The sequence below is a fragment of the Colletes gigas genome, unplaced genomic scaffold, assembly GCF_013123115.1.
Source record: "Colletes gigas isolate AHSC1104 unplaced genomic scaffold, ASM1312311v1 Colletes_gigas_Sc00010, whole genome shotgun sequence".
Lineage (NCBI taxonomy): Eukaryota > Metazoa > Arthropoda > Insecta > Hymenoptera > Colletidae > Colletes > Colletes gigas.
Window position 1 is genome coordinate 7692491 of NW_025106639.1, and position 25470 is coordinate 7717960.

Below are 25470 nucleotides of genomic sequence, written 5' to 3' on the forward strand. Positions count from 1 at the left end.
GAATATATATATATTATTTAATTCAACTTTCTAAAAAAAAGGAAAAAACATAGTACATAATTTGAGTAAAAAAAAAGAATTCTATTAATCAAATTCCAAGGTTTGAATAGATGCTATGCTAAATAATAAATGGTGTTGTATTAGTTGAAAACACTTGTTGCAATTATCCGAAATTATGGTGTGCGAAAAAAAGTTTTACGAGTTGTCTGCATTTTAATTAACTTATTTGATGTGTTCATTGTACACCTAATACATTAGGCTCGGAAAGTTCGTTTTTAAATTTGTACACTTCGCGTTGCTATGGAACCGGTTGCTATGGCGATAAACAAATATTCCGGAGTGTGTTGCTTGGCTAACAGAATTTCACGGGCTTTGTTAAGTACGTGTGTTTCAATTGGATGGAAAAATGGTGGATCAAAAAATTTACTATCTTCGCGTAATGTTCGTGCGACAAAAGTTATTGGACTTCGACTGGGATGTATTGTTTCAACCATCGTATTCTCTCGATCTTGCAAGGGCTTACAAATCAGCTGGATTCATTTTTCCGAAGTAAAGAACCTTCTTAAAGGTATCGTGCAGTTACTCGAAATAAGGGCCCAAGGTCATAGAACAAAACGGTGCATTATATGACTCGATAAAGGTGAACGTTTAAACAAAATATTGTATTTCGAATTCATATATAAACTTTCCGAACAACCTAATATATTATGTGAACTAGCGTATTAGTAATGAACGTAAAAATGAAACGGTTTCAAGAGGTACAATGTTATACACTTTTTACATTGACAAGATTTTTAATACTCTTGTATCATATAAGTTTATTGTAAATTGTTATCAATTTGCTTAGTAATATTCGATACAAATAAATAAATTACAAAATAGTATTATACACACATTTGTTTATAAAATTGTTTCATTTTGAAAGTACGTAATTAAATTAATGTACAAATTTATTTAGTTTCTGATTTGTAATAAATAGTATTTCTCTTAAATACAAAATGTCCAACGTTGATAGTTCATAGCATCGTTATGCGTACTGGAAAATGTCTTTTAGCTGCACTTGTTTGAGAGATAGTTCCAGCAATTGTTTTTGAATAGATGAATTCAAAGCATCCGGGTGACCAGGACTAGAACGACAGTTACTGATGTATATACCGCCGCATTTTTCAATCGCTTTGTTCACAGCCGCATACACAATAGAAGTAGCTCCCCTTCTGGGATTCTAAACATAAATATTCGTTTATTATCGCCGAATGTTTTTAAATATGCGTAACGAACGTATCTTGTTCTCTACTTACTTTCAAAATGCGTTTGAAAAGAAATTGAAACCTCCAAATATAAGTATTTTCAAAAAGATCTGTAAATACTATGCCTGGATGTACAGAGTAAACTTGTACATTATACTGTTTCTCTTTGAAAAGATTTTGCAACGTTTTTGTGGATATTTCTTGCGCTAATTTACTTTGTCCATACGCTTCTTCCGTAATGAATTTATTTCTGTTCAAAGAGTTAAAGCTTTTCATTAGTGAATACATTAATTACATAGTCATTTTAGATGAAACGGTAATACAGACTTGTTGTTAATGTCGCTGAAATTAATTTTACCCAAAAGTTGGGCACATGAGCTAACATTAACGATTCTACTGGTTTTTTCTGGGAGACCGCCTGCTTTCAGCAATGGTAATAGAAGGGCTGACAATAAAAAATGTGATAAATAATTAACGGCCCACTGTTGTTCAAAACCATCTATTGTCTCCTGATATGGACAAAACATAACACCAGCTATAAATATCAAAATAATGTTACCTTTACTATCATAATTCTGTACACAACACCTGTTTCTATTTATGGGGAAAAAAGTGTAAACTCTGAATTGTGTCTTACCATTATTGATTAAAATATGAATTTGTTTATAATCTTTTTTTATCTCTGCAGCAAATTCTTTCACAGATTCCAAAGAAGAATTATCAAGTTTGTACACTTTTGCTTGACCGGTTGTAACACCAGATTCTCTGATTTTCAGAATGGTTTGTTCACCAGCAACAGGTGTTCTGCAAGCTGGAAAATATGTTTAAAAATTATTAAACATGCGTGTAATATTACCTATACCAGTTTTTACAAACTATATATGTAAATAAATATATATACACTTTGATAGCTAGATTAGAATACAAGTTTGGACTTAAGACTGTTTTTCTCTATTTTGATTTTCTTATATCTAAATAAATGGACTAATATTAATTATTCTATTTATTTGTTGATATCAACAGATCATGGAAAAAATAGAATAGTTTCAAGAATTTCAATATTTTACAAACATACCAATTATTACTTCCATATCAAGTTGTAATAGCATTTTAACTACATCAACACCAATCCCTCTAGAACCTCCTGTGACAATTGCAATTCTGCCTGGTTGAGGTGGAGAATCTTAAAAAGAAAAAGTAACATTTATTTTATTTTATTTTAAGTCTTCTATTTTTTGTCATGAATGTCATATTTTTATTTTTTATTTCAGGAACATAATAATCAAAATTATACATTTACTTGCATATAAAGTGCATTCATTAAATAATTTGCAATTACAATGAAAAATGGCAATGAGAACTGATGTAATAGATTTAAATTGTAAATTATTTTAGAAATATAATTTATACGCATGTAAATAACTATTATCGTCTATTAAATACATATTTAATAATGTATATAATTATAAAAAGTAAAAATATATAGTGTATTATTATTATTATTAATAATATCGAAGGAACGTATATTGACGGAACGTTTCTCAATTTCGAACTAATACAGAGCGAATGCAGCATTTTAAATATCGTTTTAAATATTAAACAACGTCCTTTAAATTATGAAAATGAGTGAAAACAAAAATCGTGAAAATTACTTACCATTTTTGTTATATATTGCATTCATAACATCATTGACTACTTCTTTAAAGCCCAGTATAAAGTATTTCACTTTAATGATGAGACGTCTGATCGCAATGGACCAATTGTCGCGATGTTTAAGATACATGAAAATGCTTGTAATTATAGCGCAAATCGAACCGATGAATAGCATGTTTCTGAAATTAATCTTCCGCAATTTTGAAAAGTGTTAATTGATGCAATTCGCAGGACAGACTAATCGTCATGCTAATGTTACGTTTGCTAGTAAAGAACTGAATTAAGCGGACACGTCGAGAACTCTTTACCCCCAGACAGTCTTGAGCTACTTTTCCATTCGTCTCGAACGGAAGATTTCTACCGTTATACCAAAAGAATCACGCCTGTATTCGACAAGGTGTATTTTCCACCTATTTTCCTTCCTACCGTGTCCGCACTAATCGTGAACAATCTTTATCTTGTTACCGAAACGATAATACAAATAAGGTATTATGTACTTTTATCCGGATAACATATGATTTAACTTTGATCGCGTAATTACTATTTTTAAACATACCATTCGCTACACTAAAGATACCATATTATTAAGTACTTATTACTTTTCATATCGATCCACGTACATAGGGCTTTTATAGCAACAGTACATGCGTAAACTGTAATATGTAATACTTTTCGATTTGAGGTCAGATTTACGTTGTTATGTTATGTAAACTAATTTTAACAATACTAATATCAGTTTTATTAACGTTATAAACATATTGTATTCTCGGATAAACTTTCTTCAAGCAAAATATTTTTGCCAAACGAGTGGAAGGGTCTTTAAGAAATGATTATAAATTTGTGTATATGTATATTTCGACAATATTTACATTGAAAGTAATATGTTACATCGAATATGCCACTGATGTAAACGTATTTTAATGATGCATTAATAAAACACGGCACTTTATGTAACGACAAAAAGTTTGGCTGGGAGCACAGAGCACGGCAAAACAAAAAAAGTATAGGAAAATTACGTTTTATCTGATGTTCGATGTATAGTTGGTCTCGTCAGTTATGTGACCAGATTTACGAAATTCCGGCGAGGAACGGCTCTTTATTTTTACCGAATATAGAGAGAGGGATAGTGCTGTAAACTATTTATTTCCTGCTATACCCCTTGAGCGGAATTACACCACTAAAGGGCTTTGACCCACGATAGCTTATTTTCTAAAAGTTCGTACGTAGAGATGTATTTGTTAATACAATTCCGTCTAAATAATTGTATGGATTTCGAAGTGAAACTTTCCGTAGTCTGTGTGCATCTAACCTAATTTTCTATTCGTATATTATATGTGCAAGGTTATAGTATTGCAGTATGTAATACCTACGATTACAACACAAACGTATCGTCGAACTTCAGTAACGCGTAACTTCATTTCAGGTTAAGAAAACAGTACCAAATTGGGTTTTCCAATTTGGTATTGCTCTCATTAATTGGGGTGCCACTAATTCGGTCAAACGCGTTTTAAGGGTGACGGTATAATAGCTTTGAAATTATTGAATTTCTAAATAAAAACAGAGGTTTCGAGAGTGACAATAATTTTTGTTTTAATTTAAAGGTACCGAATAATAAGAAATGAAATGAAAAACCTATATTTTTGATAAATAAATAACAAAATAACGCAACGTTACTGATGTTGATTGTACGAGCAAGCATAACGGGTTACATACAATCTGGGATTTTGTTAGTTCATAAATGATCATCAGATGGCTACAGAAAACAGAATATCAATGTGGTATATTAGATTAGGAGCCACATACTGTTCCATATGTATCTAGAATTAATATTCATTGCCATTAGCAAGCACGATGTATTCACAAAATACGTGTATCTTATTCCATGTTTGCTCAATTTGTATTACAACTCGATGTTTCTTATTTGCATAGATTTTATAGTTGTAAAAACCAATGACATCATAATACAAAGTAAGAAATGTTCCTTGCAATGTAGAAAATCTGATATCGATGCACTGGTATGGAAAGCTCAAACGAGAAACAACTGTATTAAGAATATTTCATAAATCAAATGAAAATAATGACCAATCAATTATTCATTTATGCATGTACTCTTTAGAAGTACTTAATGTCAATTGTAAATTGCATATTTGATTGAATTTAATACATCGTAAATATCTTGATGAAATGATCTTTACAATCTAGACATGTAATGTTTTCTGAGAATAATTATACATTCAAATGGATAAAGCCTCTGGCTCTATTGTTTTTTAAAATATCTGCCATTGTTCTGTTGTGCATAAAAATTCAACTTTCAGTATCACGAATAGCAATAGAGTTTCGCCTTTATCCAACTATTCTACGATGTTACTTTCAGTTGAACGATTAAGGTGCATTTTCATGTGGCGGTAAACTTGTAGCCCCCTCTTGGCGAACTTCAGGCGATATCGCCACGGCGAAGGAAATCATTCGCACCATCTATCAGAGAAATTAGAAATCTTAAAAACGAAACTCAGTGTAATTATTAAGGCATATGTACACTAGTATATTGTGATATATGCGTAGTAGAGTACATGCGTATGTGGGTAGTGAATTGCGTATAGATGCGCTCTAGCTGATTGAAATTCGTAAAAGTTTAAAACTATAAATTTTTACTAAGTAAACGAACATTTGATTTACCTCTGTACGAAGTAAGTTCATTTTACATTACTACCATTGATTCTACCTGACTTACAAATACGATTGTTAAAAGTTTCAAATCGATGGATTCGGTTAATTACACTTTTAAAAAAAATTTGAAGCTCTGATCGCATTTAACGTCTAACGTTGTTGAAAATTTTTATTAATATGAGATCGTTCTAACGTCGTAATTAAATTAGTCTATGTAAACTTTAGGATGTTATACTTTTAATGTCTTGTCTGAATTAGCTGCTTTCACTTTAGAAAACAGGACGCGATTTGCATAACTATCGTATCTGTAAAAGATTCTTTTCGAATATATTTTTGTTTAGGTTAAATACATACACATTGTGTACACGTTTTATAGATGTTTTTAAATTTGAAAATGTAATTCTTCGTTATTTTACATGAGTTTTTCTTGTCAATAAATAGCATGGCAGATACTGCAAGTACAGGCACAGGTACGGGTACAGGTACAGGTGATAGTTCTCCACAAATAGAAAAAGGTTGGCTGGCTTTGAAGCTACACATTATTGACAATAAGATTAAAGTTGCGTTATGGATTACAAGACTTTTTACTATTATATTTACTATTGGTTACATCATTCCTATATTTGGGTATGTTATTATATATATAAAAAAACAAGTCCTGCAGATACTAATTTTGTATTTCTTTTTTTAGCAATCCATATAACATTTATTACAAAGCCTTAATGAGTAGTGCGGCGACAAGTGCATTGCGGCTTCACCAAAGAGTGCCACGTGTTCAAGTTAATAGACAATTTTTAGAAAGTTTATTTTTTGAAGATTCCTTTCATTATTTATTTTATTCCTTGATATTCTTGTATGCAGCTCCTGTTACATGTATCCTTTTTATTTGATACTACATAGCAAATTGAAATAATTTATCTCTGACAGACGTGTTGTATGGGAATAATTGAAAATTCTTATTCCTTAACTAATTGATTAGTGGTGTTAACTCCCATATGTTTATTTGCACTGATACATTTTACAGATTATTCGCAGACGTTGCTTAACGTAAGTAAAAAAGTTTAACATTATATAATTTAATGCTATAACATTAAAGTAGCATTGTAAGATATGTATAGTCATTGTTATGATTACTGATGTTTTCTCTTCTTCTAATTAAGTGTATAGGACAGTATAATTGGTGGGCAGCGCGGTTCGTCATATTTTTACTCGATTTCCAGTCGCATAACATTTTGCGTCTGTGTGCATTATCGGAAATAATTATATTGCCATTTACAGTTCTCCTAGTATTTACGTAAGTACCAACATGTGTTTATTTTTTAAAGAAAAATATTTTGAATGCATTTTACAATGTTAACTTTTTACAGAGGCCGTGCTGGTTTACTGACACCTATTATCTACTATCAGTTCTTAAAGTCGCGTCTCGAATCGCAAAGAAATCCATATACCCGTAAAGTATTTCACGAACTTAGAAATAAGCTGAGTTCATTCTCAAGAAGACAATCTTTGCCAGAAATAGTGCGGCGGATGATCCAGGGTCTACTTTTACTCACACAACAGATGGTTCCAGTTCATCAGTAATTTTTAATTTTCAATAAAACAGTTTTGAAGTTAGATATCATGGGGTTTTAGGGTTCATGAAATAATTATTTCATACAGTATAATTGAATGATAAAACAAGTGCAAATATCAAAAGCAACAAGCCTATGAATTATCATTTGAAGTGTATGAAAAACAATCAAAGTATAACATTTTGAAATTACGATTAATGTCTACTTATTTCTAAATGTTATAATAGCGATATCTTTACAAACATTTCATACAAATAATTACTAGATCGGATTTAGAATTTATTTACCAAAACTCAAAAATAGTTGTACGATCAGATCGTGTAATCGAATTTTTAATATTTTATAATGCATACTATCGATAACGCAACAAGAGTTTAATTACATAATTCTAAATTTCCACGAATGAGCGCATAACAATCTCACTATAGCGAATATCATTAGTCTGTTCTACTATTTTGCATGTATATGTTTTTAATTATTGTAACATTCCTGCACACTTATAAACAAGTGATTGTCTCCAAGGTAAACTCGCATTATATATTGTTTAATGTATATTGTTCCACATTATTCTGTTTTCGATACATTTAAAAAACATTTGATTTAGGTATATTCACTTCACTTCTCCCAAGAAATATTCAAAGCGCGCTAAGTATAGTTAATATATAATATTAGACATCTTTTTATTTGTTGTAGATATGGGTCATTTTGTGAATTTCATAATAAAACAGTATTTAGTTAATAATTTTTGGCTCACTTTGCAATATCAATATTAATTGTTGTTACAAGCTGTTTTAGGCTGATTGTTCTATTGCCATTGAATTTTATTTAAAAGATGGTACGAAATAATTAGTACGATTAAGCGTGATCTGTGAAATTTTCATAAATAAAAAACAGTAATAAATATTTTGTCTTATACTATTATTATACACTGTTTTTATTGTATTTAAATTTTTTCTTTTACACGCGTATTTAAAATCAATGTAACGATCGAGAATCGATATATCGAAACTACGGAAGGGAAAGCTGACGGGAAAAAAAGGGAGAAGACTTCCCGAGCACACCTGTTATCGTTCGTGTTTACGTTTCACTCGGCAATACAAATTTTCCATTCCGTAAATTCTCGGCGCTTGACCTTTCTGGTAATTACTACGCAACCGCGCCGATGTTATTCAGCAATGTTTTTCTTATTGAGAGCGCCAGTTGGACTTGTGTCTTTTCTCGAGCGTGTACATATTCCATTCAGTTCTCAGTCTTTAAATCGAAATTATCGAGAAGAAAAGTGTTCTTTTAAAAGTTTATTTTATTGTCATTTGTATATAAATTACACTGCAAGTGGTGCTGTTTGCGGCATATCTTTGGATGGTTTCACTTCAGATGCCGGTTGCGAAGGGAATATTTCATCCTTTGGTTCGACAATAGATACAGAATCTGGAAGAGGCTTCTTTGGACCTGTCTTGCCTTGAGGATCATACGGGAGCATAATTTTCACTTTGATTCCAAGCACACCTAATACAAACAGATCGTTACAAAGTTAAAATCTTTAATTCTGTTTTAAATTTCAGCCGTCTAAAAGGTGTACCTTGTCTGAGAAGTACGTGACGCGTTGCAGTGTTAACATATTCATTGGTGGGTTCTCCAGAGTGAATCATCAATCCGTCGACAAATTTCATGGATTTGGCTCTCTGACCACGCAATTTACCGCTAACGACGACTTCGCAACCTTTCGCTCCAGATTCCATGATAAAACGAAGAACTCCGTAACAAGCTCTAAAAACAATTATATTTATTGTTCGTTATTACGGATGTTCGCAAGTTATTTATGGTAATTAAATTATCAAGCTAACCTTCGCACTGCGAGTCCTCCTATTAATTTGTAACGCAGGGATTCTGCTTGAGCAATAGCACACAGACCACGGGTCGCAACTTTCTCCGCGTACAATTCAATGTTCTGTGTTTCTTTAAAGTTGAACCGTTTCTGTACCACAGAAGTCAATTCTCTGATCCTACGGCCTTTCTCTCCAAGAACGCTTTGTGTATGCGTTGCCAATAAAATAATCTCGGTACGATGCGGAGTCACGCGTACTTCTACTCCTGAGTATCCATCTTCGGCGAGTTCACGGGTTAAAAATTCGTTTAACTCTGCTTTGAAGACTCCATCTCCGACAAACTGAAAGGAAGATGTAAATTAATTAACATAATTTCTTCGTGACCAGCTTCCAATAAATAAAGACGAGTTAACCTAAAAGTACATGTTTGTTGACACGTACATATATGAAATGAATATTTCATGTTATCGCGACTGTACTAGTGTATTTAATTTAATTTGATAATAAATGAAAATTATATCGATGCACACGAAGATAACACATTTGTAATGTTTATAACGCGAAGAATTCAAGCATCTAACTGAATGGTTAACAGCTGAAAGCATCCATATCATCCATAACTTTCACGTGTTATATGTTCGTATTTTTTGGTGAAATATTCCCTTTCATGCTTTCTTTGACACAATGTAAGTCATATTTTTGAGAAATTCTCATCACAGATTGCTAAAATTCACCAACCTTCCTCTTCTTTGAAATTGAACGATTGTCCATGTTTTAGGCTGGAGCGACAAAAGGAACCGAAATCCAAAAGACTCGACTGGAAGAGGAAGTATCCCAACTTGCTTGGAGCGCCACATCAAAGTCAAAACAATATTTATTATGGAAGAAAACATCGCTTGAATACATCATTTTACGTAGTCACTTATTAGAAAAATTAATTTTCTGTTTTTAAAGAGAAAAAACATTTAAATTAGAGCCACTGGTGGATCGCTTTCAATTAAATATAAAGGCTTAACTAAATAGAGGTTATGAGACCTCAGTCATTTCAAGCGTAGAGCACATACACTCCTTTACGTGGAGTATTTGTAATATTTAAAGCACATTTGTTACAATAATTTCTTGAACACATGCTGTACGTCCAATGCATTATTCGTCCGCTAAAACAAATGTTTTCAAAATTTCGAGAAACAAATTCATCGCATGCCGTTAACTCCTATTTAATACGAATAAAAAGATGAAACGATACTTGAAGTTCGAGCAAAGTAGATACAAACGAACATCGAGAAGTTGCATGCAGCACTGTGCTTTCATAGTTTTTTCTCTGTAAAATGTAACAAGGCTAACCCGGCATCGTAAAGCTTATGATAATTACATTTTCTTCTTACGGTCCTGGGTACCATCGCGCACACATGTACAACGAGATACGCTTCACGTTGCAGACACAACTTTATCGTGTCATGCAACGAGAATTTATTCGTGTATGCGTACGGTGATCTGCCGTGAAGTGTACCGTATATCAGAACGATGATTTGCCTTTGACATGGAGTGGAGAAGAATAGCTCTCACAGTGTTGATAGTGGGTTTATGTTTTCTGGCAATACCGATCAGAGTGGGCCCCGATACCAACATCGAGGATGTTAAGCTGTTTAAGAATTACGTCGTTCGCTTCAATAAATCTTACAGAAGCGATCCAGCAGAATATGAGGAAAGGTTCGATCGGTTTAAGGTACGTCCGTAAAATAGATTACGGTCCTCGGAAATGCTTGATGTGTACAGGTAGCATAACTTATCAAATTAAAAAAAAATATTTCTTTTTAATAAGTTTTCGGAACGCATATCCCCTTTTTATATTGGTTCTGGGTTTCGTGTAACACGGTTTCGCACAACACAGCATTTTCTAGGAACCTATCTATCGTGTTACAGGAGGGTTACCTGTATCAGTAAAAATGCGCGGGAAAATTTCCCGCGTTCGCGTTCTTTCATTTTTATTTGTTTTCTCGTTTACAAAATCCACAGGCTCCATATCTAATTCGATAAGACACAAGTAATTTTAATCGTTAAGAGATTGCGAATATTATTTGTTCGGAACACTCGAGTCATCTTTTTGAGATTGCTCGTACCGATAATCGATTATGAAAGTTTACAGTGTTTGTCAGGCACAAATTATTCTGTATTTGTTTGAATAATTTTGCATTTATTAGACACTTCGCGTTTACTTTTCGTCTGTCTTTTCATATCATTATGATAGTAGCGGACGTAAACGCTACTTAAATAAAGAGATAGTACGGGTTCACGGTTCTTTACAAGCTCCAGAGGAACATCATATTCGTCATTTCCTCTTTCTTCTTCTTCGTTTCTAGATTTCAGACTAGAATATCCTCTTAACCTATATGCGCGTAGGTATTTTGCATTTTTTTTACGATACAAGGATGCTCGACTCGTTTTTTATATAATCGAAAGCATTGCTCGCGTAAAGGTTGTGACGTGTCTTCGTTGCAGAGATCGTTACGGCACATAGAAACAATGAATGGCCTTCGATCTTCGCAAGAGAGCGCGTTTTACGGGCTGACCGTGTACTCTGACATGTCGGAGGACGAATTTTTGGCGCAAACACTCGTACCTGACCTCCCCATAAGAGGTGAGAGAATTTGGAAATGCACTGTATGAAAATGCGTATCGAGTATACAGGGTGTTCGGCCACCCCTGGGAAAAATTTTAATGGCGGATTCTAGAGGCCAAAATAAGACAAAAATCAAGAACACCAATTTGTTGATGGAAGCTTCGTTAAAAAGTTATTAACGTTTAAAGTGCCGCCCTTACTGAATTTTTTTCTCGAAAATGGGCAAGATTTCGGGGGTATGTCTATTCACCAAAAATGACTGTAATTGAACCCTACAACCGAAAATAATTTTTCCACAACGATTTGCAATTTTTTAATTTTCTCGAATAATTTCACACCTTCTCTATTTTTTTTCTCGAAAGTGGGCAGGATTTCGTGGGTATGTCTAATGACAAAAACTGATTGTAATTGACCCCCGCAACCGAAAATAATTTTTCCAGAACGATTTGAAAAATTTGTTTTCACCGAAAAGTTTCAGTACCTATTCGATTTTTTTTCTCGAAAATGGATAGGATTTCGGAGGTATGTCTAATCACCAAAAATGATTATAATTGACCTCCGCAACCGAAAATAATTTTTCCAGAACGATTTGAAATTTTTGAATTTAATTGTTAATAACTTTTTAACGAAGCTTCCATCAACAAATTGGTATTCTTGATTTTTGTCTTATTTTGGCCTCTAGAATCCGCCATTAAAATTTTTACCAGGGGTGGCCGAACACCCTGTATAGTCGAACAAAATCGTTGACGTGTTAGACGACGATCAGGACTTACGGTATGAATTTACATACAGCTAACGCAACGAAGCGGACGGAGGACAATAACAAAATAAGCCTTATATGCAAATGAACAATTTGTTAGGGGGAAAACACGTGAACGCGTCGTATCATCGGCATCACCATTCGCGTCACAGAACCGATCGGGATAAAAGATCGGCCGATGTACCCTTAAAAATTGATTGGAGGGAGAAGGGAGTCGTTAATCCCGTGAGGGGCCAAGGATCGTGCGGGGCTTGTTGGGCATTCAGCACCGTCGAAGTCATCGAGTCGATGTTTGCGATCAAAAATGGTACTTTATATTCGCTAAGCGTGCAAGAAGTAAGTTTATCGAACGATTGTCATGAATCTTCCATTTTCCAGTAATTTCTGATTTTTTTTCCAACAGATGATCGACTGCGCGAAGAACGGTAATTTTGGATGCGAGGGGGGCGACGTATGCAGCTTGCTCTCGTGGTTGCTGTTGTCGAAAGCGAAAATTCTTCAAGAATCCACTTACCCGCTCACGCGAAAGACGAGCACGTGCCAATTGGGGAAGTGAGTGTATTGCAATAGGATGTATTTTAACGACGCGTATCATGGGCAAAGATTAATAACAAAATGTTTTCTTTTCAGGACATTGGACAAAGAGTCTGGCATAAGAATAAAAGATTTCACGTGCGATAGGTAAGAAACTTTATAAAACGTGCATTCACGTATCAGGCATATTTGATCGGTAGGAGATTCCCGTTTGGTATGTCGCATCTTCGAGTCTCGTCGCGTGCAATTAACGGTAAAGGTTTCCTTACATAAGCTGACGTGCATTATTCTTGTTAATAAGAACTCGGTGTCATTGAATACATACAGAACGTGAATGCTACATTCTTTTCTTAACATACTCGATTATGTTAAATTACTCAAAGAAGATTGGGTTGAAAATATCAAAATTAAACGTTGTCTTATGCAGATATAATTTATTTACATTCCTCGAGTAACAAGTATTTATTTAACTGGCTAAGAAAGGAAAGATTCGACTAATCGAATATCGTTGGATCGGAATTTGAATATTTTCTTTCCATTTTTTGAACAGCCTCCTTCTTAAGCTTGATATTAAAAAATGGCCGCTGCTTGGAACGAGTAATAATCAGTTGCCGCGTTTGTCGTTAAGGCGATTAAAGGTTTAACGGATGTTAGCTTTAGAGACGCGGAGGATGAGCTGCTGGTAACGCTGGCTAGTCACGGACCAGTAGCGGCTGCAGTGAACGCTTTATCTTGGCAGAACTACTTGGGCGGTGTAATACAATATCACTGCGATGGCTCTTTTGATAATTTGAACCACGCTGTACAGATAGTGGGGTACGACAAATCGGCCGGTATACCGCACTACATCGTCAAGAATTCGTGGGGATCGAGCTTCGGAGATAAAGGCTACATGTACATAGGAATAGGCAGTAATTTATGTGGTACGATTTATCTTAACGCTCGCGAACACCCGTGAAATATGAAATACCTTATGAATATATTAACACGGAGAATTGGTTCTGTTAATAGGTATAGCGAATCAGGTCTCGTCGTTGGATGTCCTTTGAAACGAATAAAAATATTTAAGGTACTCTTTGATTCGAATTAAGTATTTGTATTGAACGTTAAATGTACATAGATCTCGCAAAACTGTCTTTAATCAGGATATCTTCGCAAACGACAATAACATTAACAACGACAATTGCTGGTACGACTACGTGTTCGATAATTGTTACGACGGAATCCTTGCGTCGGTATCGTGTTGCACGATAATCTACGCGACCATTTGTATAATTTTACAGACGTTATAATACACTCTAAGTGCCCGAGTATAATAAAGTTTTAAGTTATCGACTTAATATTTACTTTCTATCGTTTACGTGTATCTAAAAGTAACATTTCCTGGTAAACCTATTAATCGCCTTATCGTTCCTGATGTGTGTTCGTCCATTTAGGTATTCTCGAGCGTACAGTCGGAATTGTTCTGATTGTCGTCCGGATTCCATCCGTTGCAGGCAATGGACAGTTTCGTTTTCATTTGCTTTGTCAGCGGCGGGATCATATGGCGAGGTATCAAAAACGTGGACAGGTTGAACAGGTCCAAGAACACCTTGTACCTGTCGCTGTTATCGATACACGTAAGTAAGTAAAACACATTCTTACCCGGTCACACGTTTCTTACGTAATAAATTTCGTTCTGTTCCAGTATCGACTCCAGTATGTTCATATCTATGATACGTTACCTTAGAGTAGACTTCAAGTATTGATAACCGGAAGATCCCCCGGTTCCGAGTTGCTGAGATCCGATCATTCTCTGAACCATCAGAACGTGATTATCTAGAAAATACAAAAAAACGATGGTTCCTTAATTCTTCAAGGTGATCGAGACAAGATCAAGTCGATTATCATTCTCTCTAAACATAAATGGTTGAATGCTTCTTCTTACACCTCCATTTCGTGATAAGGGAATCGATATCCATCAACGCGGTCAGAATCTGATGGGGTTGACTGAATCTCGGCTCGTCGCGGTACAAAGTGATCATCACGGCGCCTTGAAGAGCCGCGTAGGCGAATTTCCTCTCGCCCCGCGACACCAGCGCGTTGTGAAGGGACTCGTTGAAGACCGTGTCGAAGGCTGCCTGTCGCGAGCGCACGTTCGACAAGTAATAATTTCTAAGCTGCTCCTTCGTTTGCTTCTGCGAAAACGACGCGAAACGTTAAGATCCCCGCAATGTAAACGATTTGGAAAAGCGTGTCGACGTTCGAAGGAAAACGATTACTCGGGCTAGTTGTTCCTGTTCGGCGATCAGCTTGTCGACGGCGTTTTTGTACTTTCCCCAAAAGTCGAAGTCGCGAGGGTCGAGGCCCGGCGTTCTCGCCAGCCATCTTTGGACGAGACAGCTGAGGCTCGGCTCTTCCTCCGAGCGTTTGATCGCCTCGATGGCTTTCGGATCCCGTCCGAAGATTCTCACGTAACTCTGATTGTACTTGACCCTGTGCTCCTGCTTCACGCCCAGCTTGTTCTCCAACAAACGAAACTGCAGCGACTGGAAACCGGAGGCGGAGCACAGGTAGTCCCGAAACGCCATGAAGTCCAGCGGCGTCATGGTTTCCAAAATCGTCACTTGGTCCACCAGTAGCTGCAAACAATAAAAAAATAACAGACATCGGACTATCGGAGCTTACGCGAGAATCCTCCAAAATACAATAAATTTGCCTTAGTTCGCTTCTGTAAAAACGCAGATTCTTTCTACGTGAATTTAATCCTTTAAGTTTATCGCGGATACATAGTTTACCGTGCCCGCGCGTCTTTGGACGCAGACACGCAATCGATCTTGGAGTGTCCACGTCTAAGAGACAACCCATGCCCCGCGATTGTATGGTTGCCACGCTTACGCGTCTACCGCGCCAGAAAGAAGCGTAACCACCAACGTATGCGATCTGTTAACCGTAATGCGCATTTCAATGAATTGATTATTCTGATCGTTCCTATTTTCTATCGTTTTTCCAGGCTGAACAGTAAATTTCGAACGATCGTCCGGGAGGTCGCGATTGTAGATCACGTGAAATCCTGCCCGCTTGACCCTGCGACGCGATTTTTCAACGGAACCAGACGAGAAAAGGCGACGACCACACCTGCATTCTGTGGTATGGTAAGAGCGCCACGAGATTGTTACCTAACTCATCTATGCGTGTGAGCGCGGGGTGTCGCGTATCATCTAGCGGTATTAGCTTACATAGATCTCGCTGTTATTTCTGCAGTTCCCACAATCTTTCTTATTCCGGCATGAGTCGGGGTGGGAGTGTGTGTGGGGAAGGCAGAAAGGTAACGGTAACGAAAAAGTGTCGCGTTCCCGGGAACCTTGACCCGTTTGTTAACGCTCCGTGGAGGACGAACGGGGGAAAAACAGTGTCTCGATTTTCATCGACGATCGGTCATGAGAAACATACACGTAGTGTATTCTAACGACGATGAGACTGCCTCGAGCAGATACCAGGGGAATGATTTCCCAATCGTCGTGCAAAGAGTGGTGCGAACGGCATCTGAAACTGGTTCTCTCGTACCGCGTTACGCGTTCCTGCAGCGATCTGGAATTCGTTCTTGTTCGTTTGGTCGAAGACGCGAGGCTTGATATGTTTGATGTGAGACAGTGTGTCGCTGGCCCCTGGGAGCAGTGACGTATTTCAAAGAAATTCGATTAGAGTAACCACAGCGGATCAACACCCTTGTCATGAATAGTGCCCTAATTGGCTTGCGATTAAGGGTCGTTCACGTTCCTCCCATCACTGTCATTGTCAACGTATGGCCACTGGCCTCGATTCCCCGAGCATAGGATTACCTATCGGTGGTCTCGCGTTTGCGCGGGAAAAACTCTCGTTTCGCTGTTTCTTCCTCCAACCGTTTACCAGAAATATTCACGGTACAGCTCCTGCTTCTGATCGGTTTGAACGTGGAGTCTTCTGTCGCTTACTTTCAAAATGAGGACGATGCGGTTCAATCTCTTCAGGATCTCCAGGGTTCTCGACTCGTTCAGAACCTGGGAGAGCCGATTCTTCTGAACACCGGTACGATTGTTCGGTGTACCGTTCAGAGAGTCGTAGTCGCTGGTCTCCGGGTTGAAGAGCAATCTCACCGAGTCCAATTCGTAGATGATCTGCTTGAACCAAAGCTCGTACGCTACGGCAAAAGATGCACGATCGTAGAAATACTGTCCTTGACACGAGGAATATTTAATTTGCTTATCGACGCGAAAACAGAAAATTACGCAACCAGATAATATTTACCCTGATGAGTGACGATAAACAGATGCTCGTCGTGCACTTCCTTGTTGTATTCGGCGCTCAACAATCTCTGCGCGGTCAGGATTTTGTCCAAACGAAGGTACTCGCTGTAAAGCATACCCGGGCCCTCGGTCAATTGGTCGCCATCTTGATCGAGATCCTCCCTGAAATTACCAAAACACGTTCAAATCTACCCTGAAGCTTTTATTCCAATCGATTTTGTAGTTTTTTTGCCAAAGAATCCCAAAGAACTGTTATTCGAGGAGTTTCAAATCACGGATATACAGGGTGTTTAGGATATATAGGGCAAAATAAGACGAAAACCAAGAATACAAATTTCTTGACCGAGGCTTCGTTAAAAAGTTATTAAAAAATTTCAAATCATCCTAAAAAAATTATTTTCCGTTGCAGGGGTCGATTACAATCATTTTTGGTCGTTACACATACCCCCGAAATCCTACACGTTTTCGAGAAAAAAATTCGAATAGGTACCTGAACTTTTCGGCGAAAAAAAAATTTTTCAAATCGTTCTGAAAAAATTATTCTCGGTCGCGGGAGTCGATTACAATAATTTTTGGTGAACAGACCTACCCTCGAAATCCTACCCAGTTTCTAGAAAAAAATTCATCCGGCATGGAACGTGTTAATTATCGAGTTAATTAATTCCTCCCGTAATAACAACCCGTCGTGAGGTCTATGAGGGTCAATAGACGTAGGAGAAGATGTACGAGTTTAACGAATTGATACAGACGCGTCGAGTCTTGTCGATTTTTTAGTTTAGAAACAATTCGATGGGATTCCATTTGTTTACCATTAGTAGCTCGGATAACTGTTACTTACGCAATGCCAACGGATAAAGGACAAGCCATTTTTTGGCCACTGCAATGCCCTCGAATTAATAATCAAATTGGATCGTAGTTTAAAAACACCTAAACACTTTGTTTCTTGAGTTTATCGCGATCGATATCGGTACCCTTTGCTTTTAGATCGAACAATTGAAACGATCACTGACGGTTTGGTTTGAAGTTCGGTTCGGCGAAAGACGACAAGCGACACGAACTATCGACGAGGTGGTTGAGTCGCGACTAAAAACTGAATGACCATCGGACTCGGTGAAACTATCCCTCTTATATTTCCAACAGCGAGGGCACGTGAATGAACGATCAAGGATTATGGTTTCTTTAAATGTTGTTAAGTGTGAAAATCTTCCTATAAATACATTCGTTATCTATCAAGATTTTCATTGCACAATCTAACATGGTACGCGAATTCGAATGGAAATATATGGATATTATTCGATCGCCAACGAACAGGGAACAACGAAACAGGCGTAGTAGCTTTACAGGTTTTCGATCAGTATTTATTCTCTTCCTTAAAAAATAGTGATCCACCGCAGAAAATTGTACATTTTTATCCCCGAAACGTTCAAATTTCGTTCGTCGTTGCCCTGCGATCGACGTTGCTCGTCATCGTCGTAAATAACATTAGAACATGCGATATTTTGTTTCTATAAACATTTTAGATTGATATCGTAATTAAAAATCAAATCGTATCGGGGTTAGAAACAAAAATCATCAAAACTGAACTGTCGCGGTTCGATAACACGGGACGGTTTATGGCGTCTCCGACAGATGTCGACAGGAACATCGTTTCCAAATCATCTTACGTGATCTCCGATGATCGATCCTCCTCGTGACCAAGCAACGCGATAAGGAAAATTTAGATATTAGAAATATTGCGTGGCATCGAGCACGTTTATTATTTACAATAAAGTGTATTCGTTTGACAGTATCGGGTCGAAAAACAGGGAGCTTCCATCGGATCGAAACAATAGACAATAGCCTTCGTGTGAAACGTGGGCCCATTAAAGTGTTAAAACAAGCATGACTCCGAGAAGTAATATACAGTGGAATGTGGAAACGAATAGACTACCATAGATTATGCGTGTCTCTTGTTAGAATCACCTATAAAAAGGAGATTCGACAGGTCCAACAACCATTCGGTTTATATCGTCGCGGCATCGCCAGCTCCTTCTTTATCGCCGGAAATCCACAGCCCCATCTGCCGGTAAAAAAATACACCATTTTACGGAGAATATTTGCGCGCATATAAATTACTCCAAACCGAAGACACTTCTTTAAAACGAAGCGTACGAAATGTACACGCGTTGATCACAACGATACCGATGTATTTTATTTATAATCAACACCCAGTCGATCGAAGCATACAAATTTATAAATGCTCGAAGTTCCACGTAATCGTTTGTTCGCATAGAACGTTTCATCTTTCCTATGTTTACTTTCGTTGCAACAGATGTCGGTGTGTGTGCGACCATGATATGCAAAATTTCGATACGCTAACACATCCATGCAGAAGATTGCGTAACATCGAACATGTTTATTATTTACAATGATGTTTTGTTCGAGGGGTATGCAACGGTCTGAAATAGTCAACTATTACAACCGTTGTCGATATGTAATTCAGTGCCCTGGCAAAAATGGCGAAATTTTCATCGGCGTACCTTTTTTTAAATGGCTTTCGATTCTCAAACGAGAATCGTTGGTTTACGCGTAGTAGTTCCACGATGCTACTTCCGTTTAATTTTACAATTGGTACAGGAAAGAAAAAATGAAGTCAACGAAATATTTCTCGCGTGATGTTCGTTTCTAATCGCTTTGCGTGACCGATTACGAAACGAACCGGGCTTAATATAGATTCACGGTTATCGAACAGTTGTTACGTTCAAACGTGAACAACTTTAGGAAGTTGGACAATGATTTTTAACCTCTTGACGGTCGGGTAGAAATTCGTGGACCCATTTTTCAAAATGGCGCTTCGGAATGGAGTCCGTTGGTGTCCCGTAATATTTGTTTGATAAGAAATTGGAGATTTTGAATATTTCGAGGGAAAGGGACGCGAAGAGGAATAGGAAGGATGAATTGCAGGTTGGATTATGCGTGTTTAGCAATGCGTGTGAAAGTGGGGGCCGTTAGTACCATCTACAAAAAGGAGACCGGTTTAACGACTACTCGTTTTTTAGTAAAGTCACGGGTTCCATCTGTCCGATGATTGGTGAACAATTCGTTCTAGAGATTCTAGTTGCTATTGCGGACTGACGTGGCGCGCAACAGATTATACGCAACATTCGTGGTCCCCATTAATATCACCGTACATCGTTATAGCAACATCGTTTCCGTTTGTTTTGACGACAGGTACGTGTACATATACGTAATACAAATAACAAGATTCAGGGAACAAATAACACTAGTTTTGTTTTTCATCAACGCGTTATTAATAATAAGTCGAGATAAGAGATAATGAAAATCTAACGCTCTATTGGCCATAATAGAAGTATTCGGGTCGTTTTAAATAGGCTAAAATAATAAAAGGAATCGAAATACAAGGTTGATATAATAACGAGCAATTTGATCGTTCTTCTTCGAACGATCCAACACTATTTGGAAAAGATTATCAGTTTTATCGTTCCAATAACAAGGTTACAAAGTTAACAGAGGCGATTACGCGGGAATCTGAACGATAAGAGGATAAGAAGTGAAAAAAGAAACTAGAATGAAATTGAAATCTGCTTTGAAGAACCCGAAGCGGAGTAGGCTGTACGCATTCACAGTCAACGTTGCGGTTAATTGACTCAATACGCTTGATTCGGAGCGTGTTCTAGCTCCGCTTCTACGAGAGCCTCCGAGGAGAAAGCATATTCAGTTCGTGATAATTAGATTTGTACGTCAGGTTAAATTGGTCGTTACCTCGTACAAATTGTACGAAAACTTCGATCATTTCGTTCGAAGATTTGGTCCTTGATCGGTCGAGTGTACCGCGGAGGAGATCGGAGAATTTTAATCGCTCTGATTTACTAATTATTTTAGGGATACCTCGAGGACAAAATGGCGAAGGTCGTCTTATACTCCGACGAAATAAGTCCACCGTGTCGTTCGGTTCTACTTACAGCGAAGGCGATCGGGCTAGAGCTGAACATTCTCGAGACCAGTCTCGCCAGCAGGGACCACTTGAAGGAGGACTACTTAAAAGTTAGTATACCGGAGTGTAAATTGATTTATTCAATGATTTATAACTTTTCTGCGTTCTTGTCAGATCAATCCCCAGCACACGATCCCAGCGTTAAACGACAATGGCTTCATACTCGCGGAAAGGTAACAGGGCTGCGTTAGAGAACGATCGAGACATCGCTGCTTTCGAATGAATACATAGATCGACTGTTTCAGCCACGTTATCGCCTGCTACCTGGTCGACAAGTACGCGAAAAACGATTCCTTGTACCCGAAGGACTTGCAGAAACGCGCCCTCATCAATCAGCAGCTCATCTTCGACGCGGAACGGCATTTCAATCCTGCGAAGAGAGTCTTCGTAAGTGATCGTTATTTAACGCTTAAGTAGACTCTTGATTGTTACAATCATTAGCTTAAACTTCTGGCCCCGATGGCTTAAGGGTTGAAGAGAGAAATTGGGGATTCCCCTGGAATAAAATATGATATTTGATACACGTAGAATCCTTGGATGGTTGGTAAGTGGACTCTCTGAATTGTTACAATTATCAGCTCAAATTTGTGGCCCCAATGACCCACTTAGGGGTTGAAGAGAGAAATCGGGGATTCCCCTGGAATAAAATATGATATTTGATACATGTAGAATCCTTACACGGTTGGTAAGTGGACTCTCTGAATTGTTACAATTATTAGCTCAAACTTGTGGCCCCGATGACCCCCACTTAAGGGTTGAAGAGAGAAATCGGGGATTCCCCTGGAATAAAATATTATATTTGATACACGTCGAATCCTTGGACGATTGGTAAGTGGACTCTCTGAATTGTTACAATTATCAGCTCAAATTTGTGGCCCCAATGACCCACTTAGGGGTTGAAGAGAGAAATCGGGGATTCCCCTGTAATAAAATATGATATTTGATACACGTCGAATCCTTGGACGGTTGGTAAGTGGACTCTCTGAATTGTTACTGTGGCGCTGCTTCGCTGCGGGTAGGGGATCTCGTGAGAATTCGTAGGAGGACAGAAAAGGAAAGGAGGGGGCGCCGTTTCGTCCGGGCCTGCCAGTGGACTCATCAGTAAGACTTTCTAGCAGGCCCTGCCTTAGACGACTGGGATATATAGTGTATATATAACAACGGAGGGGTCGGTCGAGCGCTTGTGAGAGCGCGACCCCTCTGGTGGCGAGCATGGGAGGCGACGCCACATTACAATTATTAGCTCAAACTTGTGGCCCCGATGACCCCCACTTAGGGGTTGAAGAGAGAAATTTGGGATTCCCCTGTAATAAAATATGATATTTGATACACGTAGAATCCTTGGACGGTTTGGTAAGTGGAGTCTCTGAATTGTTACAATTATTAGCTCAAACTTTGTGGCCCCAATGACCCACTTAGGGGTTGAAGAGAGAAATTGGGGATTCCCCTGGAATAAAATATGATATTTGATACACGTAGAATCCTTGGACGGTTGGATGGCACTTGGGTAGTCCGGTATCTGGTCGATGGGGGCCTTGTTCCATGGACAAAGGCGAGTCCATCGGGGCTGCCGATTAAGCCAGGCGAAAGGAGGTTAATGCTATTCGCCTTTCCGCGCGTATATACGCGCAGGAGCATTATGTGATGCCGGTAGGATGTTCCCTGTGCATCCTATGTACCTTTTACGGCGCCTAATAAAGTCAGCTAACTGCGCATTTTTGCCCCGCGATGGGCCAACTACGAGGGACTCGTTTCCCTCTACGTGTGCGCCGCTTATAAGCGGTAGCCGGCTCGAATTAATATTACAGGGAGAAGTAGCGACGTGAAATTCTCAAACGACCCTATCCCTATCGCGTCTTACTTTTCTGGTAGCTGTCCAGTTCCCAGGTGCCAAAACCACCACTCAAAATAGAAATGGAAATTATTCCATCGATTAGATATCAATTCCGAGTTCTTCCACAGGGATTCGAGGGGTAGATCTATCGAACTTTCAATTTTATTTGCCGTAGAAACCAATAATCTTCCTGGATCAGAAGGAAATTGCCGAGGAGGGATCGACGGCCTTGAAAGAGGCCTACGAGATCATGGACAAGCACCTGGAGGGTAAGAAGTGGTTCGTCGGGGATTCCTACACCCTCGCGGATCTGTGTTCCGCCGCCACTACGTCCAGTACCTCCGTAAGCGTTCACGTTTCGATCGTCGCGCGTGGAAATAAATCTTAGAGGCGCGTGGTACATTGTTTTGAACCGTTTCGCAGGTGGTGATCAACCTGGACGATTACCCGAACGTGAAAGCTTGGCTGCAGAGATGCGAGAAGGAGCTGCCCGGCTACAAAGAAGTGAATTTGCCAGGAGCTACCAAATTGCACGCTGCCATTCTCGCGAAACTCGCCTGAACGTATTCAATCGGTACCTTTTACCCCTTTGTTTCTCAAAAGTGCGTAGGATTTCAGGGGTATGTCTATACACACCCTGCAGTTGAAAATAATTTTTTTAGAACGATTTGTAATTTTTTTTTTCGCCGAAAAATTTAGGCACCTACCCCCTGTCGATTTTTCTTAAAATTCATTTTTCATTTTTAATAAATTTTCCTGACGTCCTACCGGAAATTTTGTCTAATACTTTTTTATAGGTATCCATGAGCTCTACTTCGGGGAAAAGTTTCATCGAAATATATTCACTATTGTAGGAGTTGTGGCTGTATGAGTATTGGCCCACTTTTATGGGGTTCTTTCTCAGTTTACGGGGTTAAGGAGCAACTTTTCGAATATTTTTATAATCTCTACATATTCTTGACTAAAATACGCGTTGTTTGCCGGTCGAAACATTAAAATCCTCCAATCCGTTCAGAAGTTATGATATTTTAAAGATTCGCGTAAAAGTATTTCTGGCTACAAACTATATCTTCGGTAAGGAATTTTTTTTCTCGAAACTGAGTAGGATTTCGGGGGTATATCTATTCACCAAAAATGATTGTAATTGACCCCTGCAACTAAGAATAATTTTTCCAGAACGATTTGAAATTGTCTATTTTCGCCGAAAAATTTAGGCACCTACTGAATTTTTTTCTCGAAACTGAGTAGGAATTCGGGGGTATATCTATTCACCAAAAATGATTGTAATTGACCCCTGCAACTAAGAATAATTTTTTAAAACCGATTTAAAATTTTTTATTTTCGTCGAAAAGTTCAGGCACCTACTGAATTTTTTTCTCGAAACTGAGTAGGAATTCGGGGGTATATCTATTCACCAAAAATGATTGCAATTGACCCCCGCTACTGAAAATAATTTTTTCAGAACGATTTGAAATTTTCTATTTTCGCCGAAAAGTTTCAGTACCTCCTTACCTGGAATTCTTAATTTTTGTCTTATTTTGCCCCTCCAGAATCGCCCATTAAAATTTTTCCCAGAGATGGCTGAACGCTCTGTATATGTGAATGCAATTATTTGAAAATTGATGTAATCCTGCACGAGTTAATTATTTTTTAAATGCTTCAAAGGAGAGTCGATTTTCATTTACCGATTTGGTCGAGATTGTCCACTCGAGGGTTAATATTTCGAATGGCAATTGTAAAGAAGAGCGAAATCGAATCGCCGATGCGATTACGTGTATTGTTATTGCTATATTTTTATCAACAGACTGCGCGTATCGTTCACCGGATACGATACTTCCCGGAAGAGCAGATAACTCGTGCACTGATTAATATGGCGCATCTCGGGTGTCGTGTTCCTTTGTTTTCGTAGTTCATTTTTCTCTGGACGTCGCGCTATCGTTCGACCACCTACTCGACGATTCCAAGGAGCCAGGATAACGAACAACGGATTCCGTTTGTCTGGAAACCTTGAGATACAGTTGCTGGCACAACATCCTGTTGTTCGTTCGCTAAATAATTATTACGACACGCGTCGGGACGAACGTTCCCCGATCAACGAATTACGCGCGTTCAATCGGGAATCCGTTCGAAACGGTGTCGAAGACGGTCTTCGAAGCGGCCACGTAATTCCGTAGGTACGTAACTTGTCGACATTGAACCTGATGCTGGATCAGAAACCGTCCATCCTTCTGTCTTTTCCTCTCTCGTGTCGCGATCGCCCCCCTCCTCGCGTTCGACTGCAATTTGCGTAAATTAATACCTTCCATCTTCCGGCAATTTTCCTGCTTAGCGTTACTTAGTACATTTTCTCCGACCGGTAGCCCTCGTATGTGGGACGAGTCGTTTCGCGGTGGATCGCGAACCTTTTCACGTTCGCCGGAAAATAGAAACGGGAACCACCGAACAGAATTTCGTCGACCCCTTTCCAAACACCGGGCGAAATTATTAAAATGATCGTCA

General features: G+C 38.2%; 6 protein-coding genes across 8 annotated transcripts; 3 read left to right on the forward strand and 3 right to left on the reverse strand.

The window, feature by feature from the left end:
• Positions 1-787: 787 nt before the first annotated feature.
• LOC122397714 (retinol dehydrogenase 12-like) lies at positions 788-3482 on the reverse strand. The gene is made up of 6 exons (XM_043397064.1): positions 2904-3482; positions 2323-2430; positions 1885-2058; positions 1575-1782; positions 1299-1497; positions 788-1222 (listed from the first exon to the last, which is right to left on the reverse strand). Exons 1-6 carry the CDS (start codon positions 3073-3075, stop codon positions 1028-1030), a joined length of 1056 nt encoding a protein of 351 aa, XP_043252999.1. The 5' UTR covers positions 3076-3482; the 3' UTR covers positions 788-1027.
• A 1916-nt stretch (positions 3483-5398) lies between these two features.
• Positions 5399-8005, forward strand: LOC122397715 (Krueppel homolog 2). The gene is made up of 6 exons (XM_043397065.1): positions 5399-5587; positions 6009-6194; positions 6259-6440; positions 6547-6614; positions 6728-6861; positions 6935-8005. The coding sequence occupies exons 2-6, from the start codon at positions 6010-6012 to the stop codon at positions 7146-7148; spliced, it is 783 nt and encodes a 260-aa protein (XP_043253000.1). The 5' UTR covers positions 5399-5587; position 6009; the 3' UTR covers positions 7149-8005.
• Positions 8006-8420: 415 nt separating this feature from the next.
• Positions 8421-9819, reverse strand: LOC122397718 (40S ribosomal protein S3). Its single transcript, XM_043397067.1, has 4 exons — positions 9703-9819; positions 8983-9305; positions 8718-8905; positions 8421-8644 (listed from the first exon to the last, which is right to left on the reverse strand). The coding sequence occupies exons 1-4, from the start codon at positions 9733-9735 to the stop codon at positions 8460-8462; spliced, it is 729 nt and encodes a 242-aa protein (XP_043253002.1). The 5' UTR covers positions 9736-9819; the 3' UTR covers positions 8421-8459.
• Positions 9820-10361: 542 nt separating this feature from the next.
• Positions 10362-14016, forward strand: LOC122397713 (cathepsin O-like). Its single transcript, XM_043397063.1, has 7 exons — positions 10362-10690; positions 11464-11602; positions 12445-12680; positions 12748-12896; positions 12975-13025; positions 13533-13801; positions 13890-14016. Exons 1-7 carry the CDS (start codon positions 10505-10507, stop codon positions 13925-13927), a joined length of 1068 nt encoding a protein of 355 aa, XP_043252998.1. The 5' UTR covers positions 10362-10504; the 3' UTR covers positions 13928-14016.
• Positions 14017-14294: 278 nt separating this feature from the next.
• LOC122397712 (tryptophan 2,3-dioxygenase) lies at positions 14295-18236 on the reverse strand. Its single transcript, XM_043397062.1, has 7 exons — positions 17982-18236; positions 17145-17305; positions 16832-17037; positions 15140-15499; positions 14806-15055; positions 14603-14696; positions 14295-14482 (listed from the first exon to the last, which is right to left on the reverse strand). Exons 1-7 carry the CDS (start codon positions 18008-18010, stop codon positions 14311-14313), a joined length of 1272 nt encoding a protein of 423 aa, XP_043252997.1. The 5' UTR covers positions 18011-18236; the 3' UTR covers positions 14295-14310.
• Positions 18237-18966: 730 nt separating this feature from the next.
• On the forward strand, positions 18967-23677 carry LOC122397640 (glutathione S-transferase 1-1-like). Of its 3 annotated transcripts, none has more exons than XM_043396920.1 (6): positions 18967-19208; positions 21026-21187; positions 21252-21310; positions 21383-21524; positions 23147-23314; positions 23395-23677. In XM_043396920.1, exons 1-6 carry the CDS (start codon positions 19053-19055, stop codon positions 23530-23532), a joined length of 825 nt encoding a protein of 274 aa, XP_043252855.1. In that variant the 5' UTR covers positions 18967-19052; the 3' UTR covers positions 23533-23677. The 3 variants fall into 3 exon arrangements, with proteins under 3 accessions (XP_043252855.1, XP_043252856.1, XP_043252857.1); XM_043396921.1 differs by lacking the exon at positions 18967-19208 and adding an exon at positions 20168-20353; XM_043396922.1 differs by lacking the exon at positions 18967-19208 and adding an exon at positions 20723-20879.
• The last annotated feature ends 1793 nt before the right edge of the window (positions 23678-25470 follow it).

What these genes read in the sequence shown, in the direction of transcription:
- LOC122397715 (XM_043397065.1), top strand. Translation starts at nt 6,010, where the DNA reads ATGGCAGATACTGCAAGTACAGGCACAGGTACGGGTACAGGTACAGGT. An exon ending in TACATCATTCCTATATTTGG is followed by an intron (nt 6,195 to 6,258) that starts GTATGTTATTAT and finishes TTCTTTTTTTAG; the next exon opens with CAATCCATATAACATTTATT. An exon ending in ATTCGCAGACGTTGCTTAAC is followed by an intron (nt 6,615 to 6,727) that starts GTAAGTAAAAAA and finishes CTTCTAATTAAG; the next exon opens with TGTATAGGACAGTATAATTG.
- LOC122397714 (XM_043397064.1), bottom strand. Translation starts at nt 3,075, where the DNA reads ATGCTATTCATCGGTTCGATTTGCGCTATAATTACAAGCATTTTCATG. An exon ending in TGATATGGAAGTAATAATTG is followed by an intron (nt 2,059 to 2,322) that starts GTATGTTTGTAA and finishes CATATTTTCCAG; the next exon opens with CTTGCAGAACACCTGTTGCT. An exon ending in TTTTCAAACGCATTTTGAAA is followed by an intron (nt 1,223 to 1,298) that starts GTAAGTAGAGAA and finishes ATTTATGTTTAG; the next exon opens with AATCCCAGAAGGGGAGCTAC.
- LOC122397718 (XM_043397067.1), bottom strand. Translation starts at nt 9,735, where the DNA reads ATGGACAATCGTTCAATTTCAAAGAAGAGGAAG. An exon ending in GGAGGACTCGCAGTGCGAAG is followed by an intron (nt 8,906 to 8,982) that starts GTTAGCTTGATA and finishes AATTGTTTTTAG; the next exon opens with AGCTTGTTACGGAGTTCTTC. An exon ending in TCACGTACTTCTCAGACAAG is followed by an intron (nt 8,645 to 8,717) that starts GTACACCTTTTA and finishes TGTTTGTATTAG; the next exon opens with GTGTGCTTGGAATCAAAGTG.
- LOC122397713 (XM_043397063.1), top strand. Translation starts at nt 10,505, where the DNA reads ATGGAGTGGAGAAGAATAGCTCTCACAGTGTTGATAGTGGGTTTATGT. An exon ending in AAAGGTTCGATCGGTTTAAG is followed by an intron (nt 10,691 to 11,463) that starts GTACGTCCGTAA and finishes TCTTCGTTGCAG; the next exon opens with AGATCGTTACGGCACATAGA. An exon ending in AGCACGTGCCAATTGGGGAA is followed by an intron (nt 12,897 to 12,974) that starts GTGAGTGTATTG and finishes TTTTCTTTTCAG; the next exon opens with GACATTGGACAAAGAGTCTG.
- LOC122397640 (XM_043396920.1), top strand. Translation starts at nt 19,053, where the DNA reads ATGTGGAAACGAATAGACTACCATAGATTATGCGTGTCTCTTGTTAGA. An exon ending in GGCTTCATACTCGCGGAAAG is followed by an intron (nt 21,311 to 21,382) that starts GTAACAGGGCTG and finishes CGACTGTTTCAG; the next exon opens with CCACGTTATCGCCTGCTACC. An exon ending in CCACTACGTCCAGTACCTCC is followed by an intron (nt 23,315 to 23,394) that starts GTAAGCGTTCAC and finishes ACCGTTTCGCAG; the next exon opens with GTGGTGATCAACCTGGACGA.
- LOC122397712 (XM_043397062.1), bottom strand. Translation starts at nt 18,010, where the DNA reads ATGGCTTGTCCTTTATCCGTTGGCATTGC. An exon ending in CCTTTATCCGTTGGCATTGC is followed by an intron (nt 17,306 to 17,981) that starts GTAAGTAACAGT and finishes TGGTAATTTCAG; the next exon opens with GGAGGATCTCGATCAAGATG. An exon ending in AACAGGAACAACTAGCCCGA is followed by an intron (nt 15,056 to 15,139) that starts GTAATCGTTTTC and finishes TCGTTTTCGCAG; the next exon opens with AAGCAAACGAAGGAGCAGCT.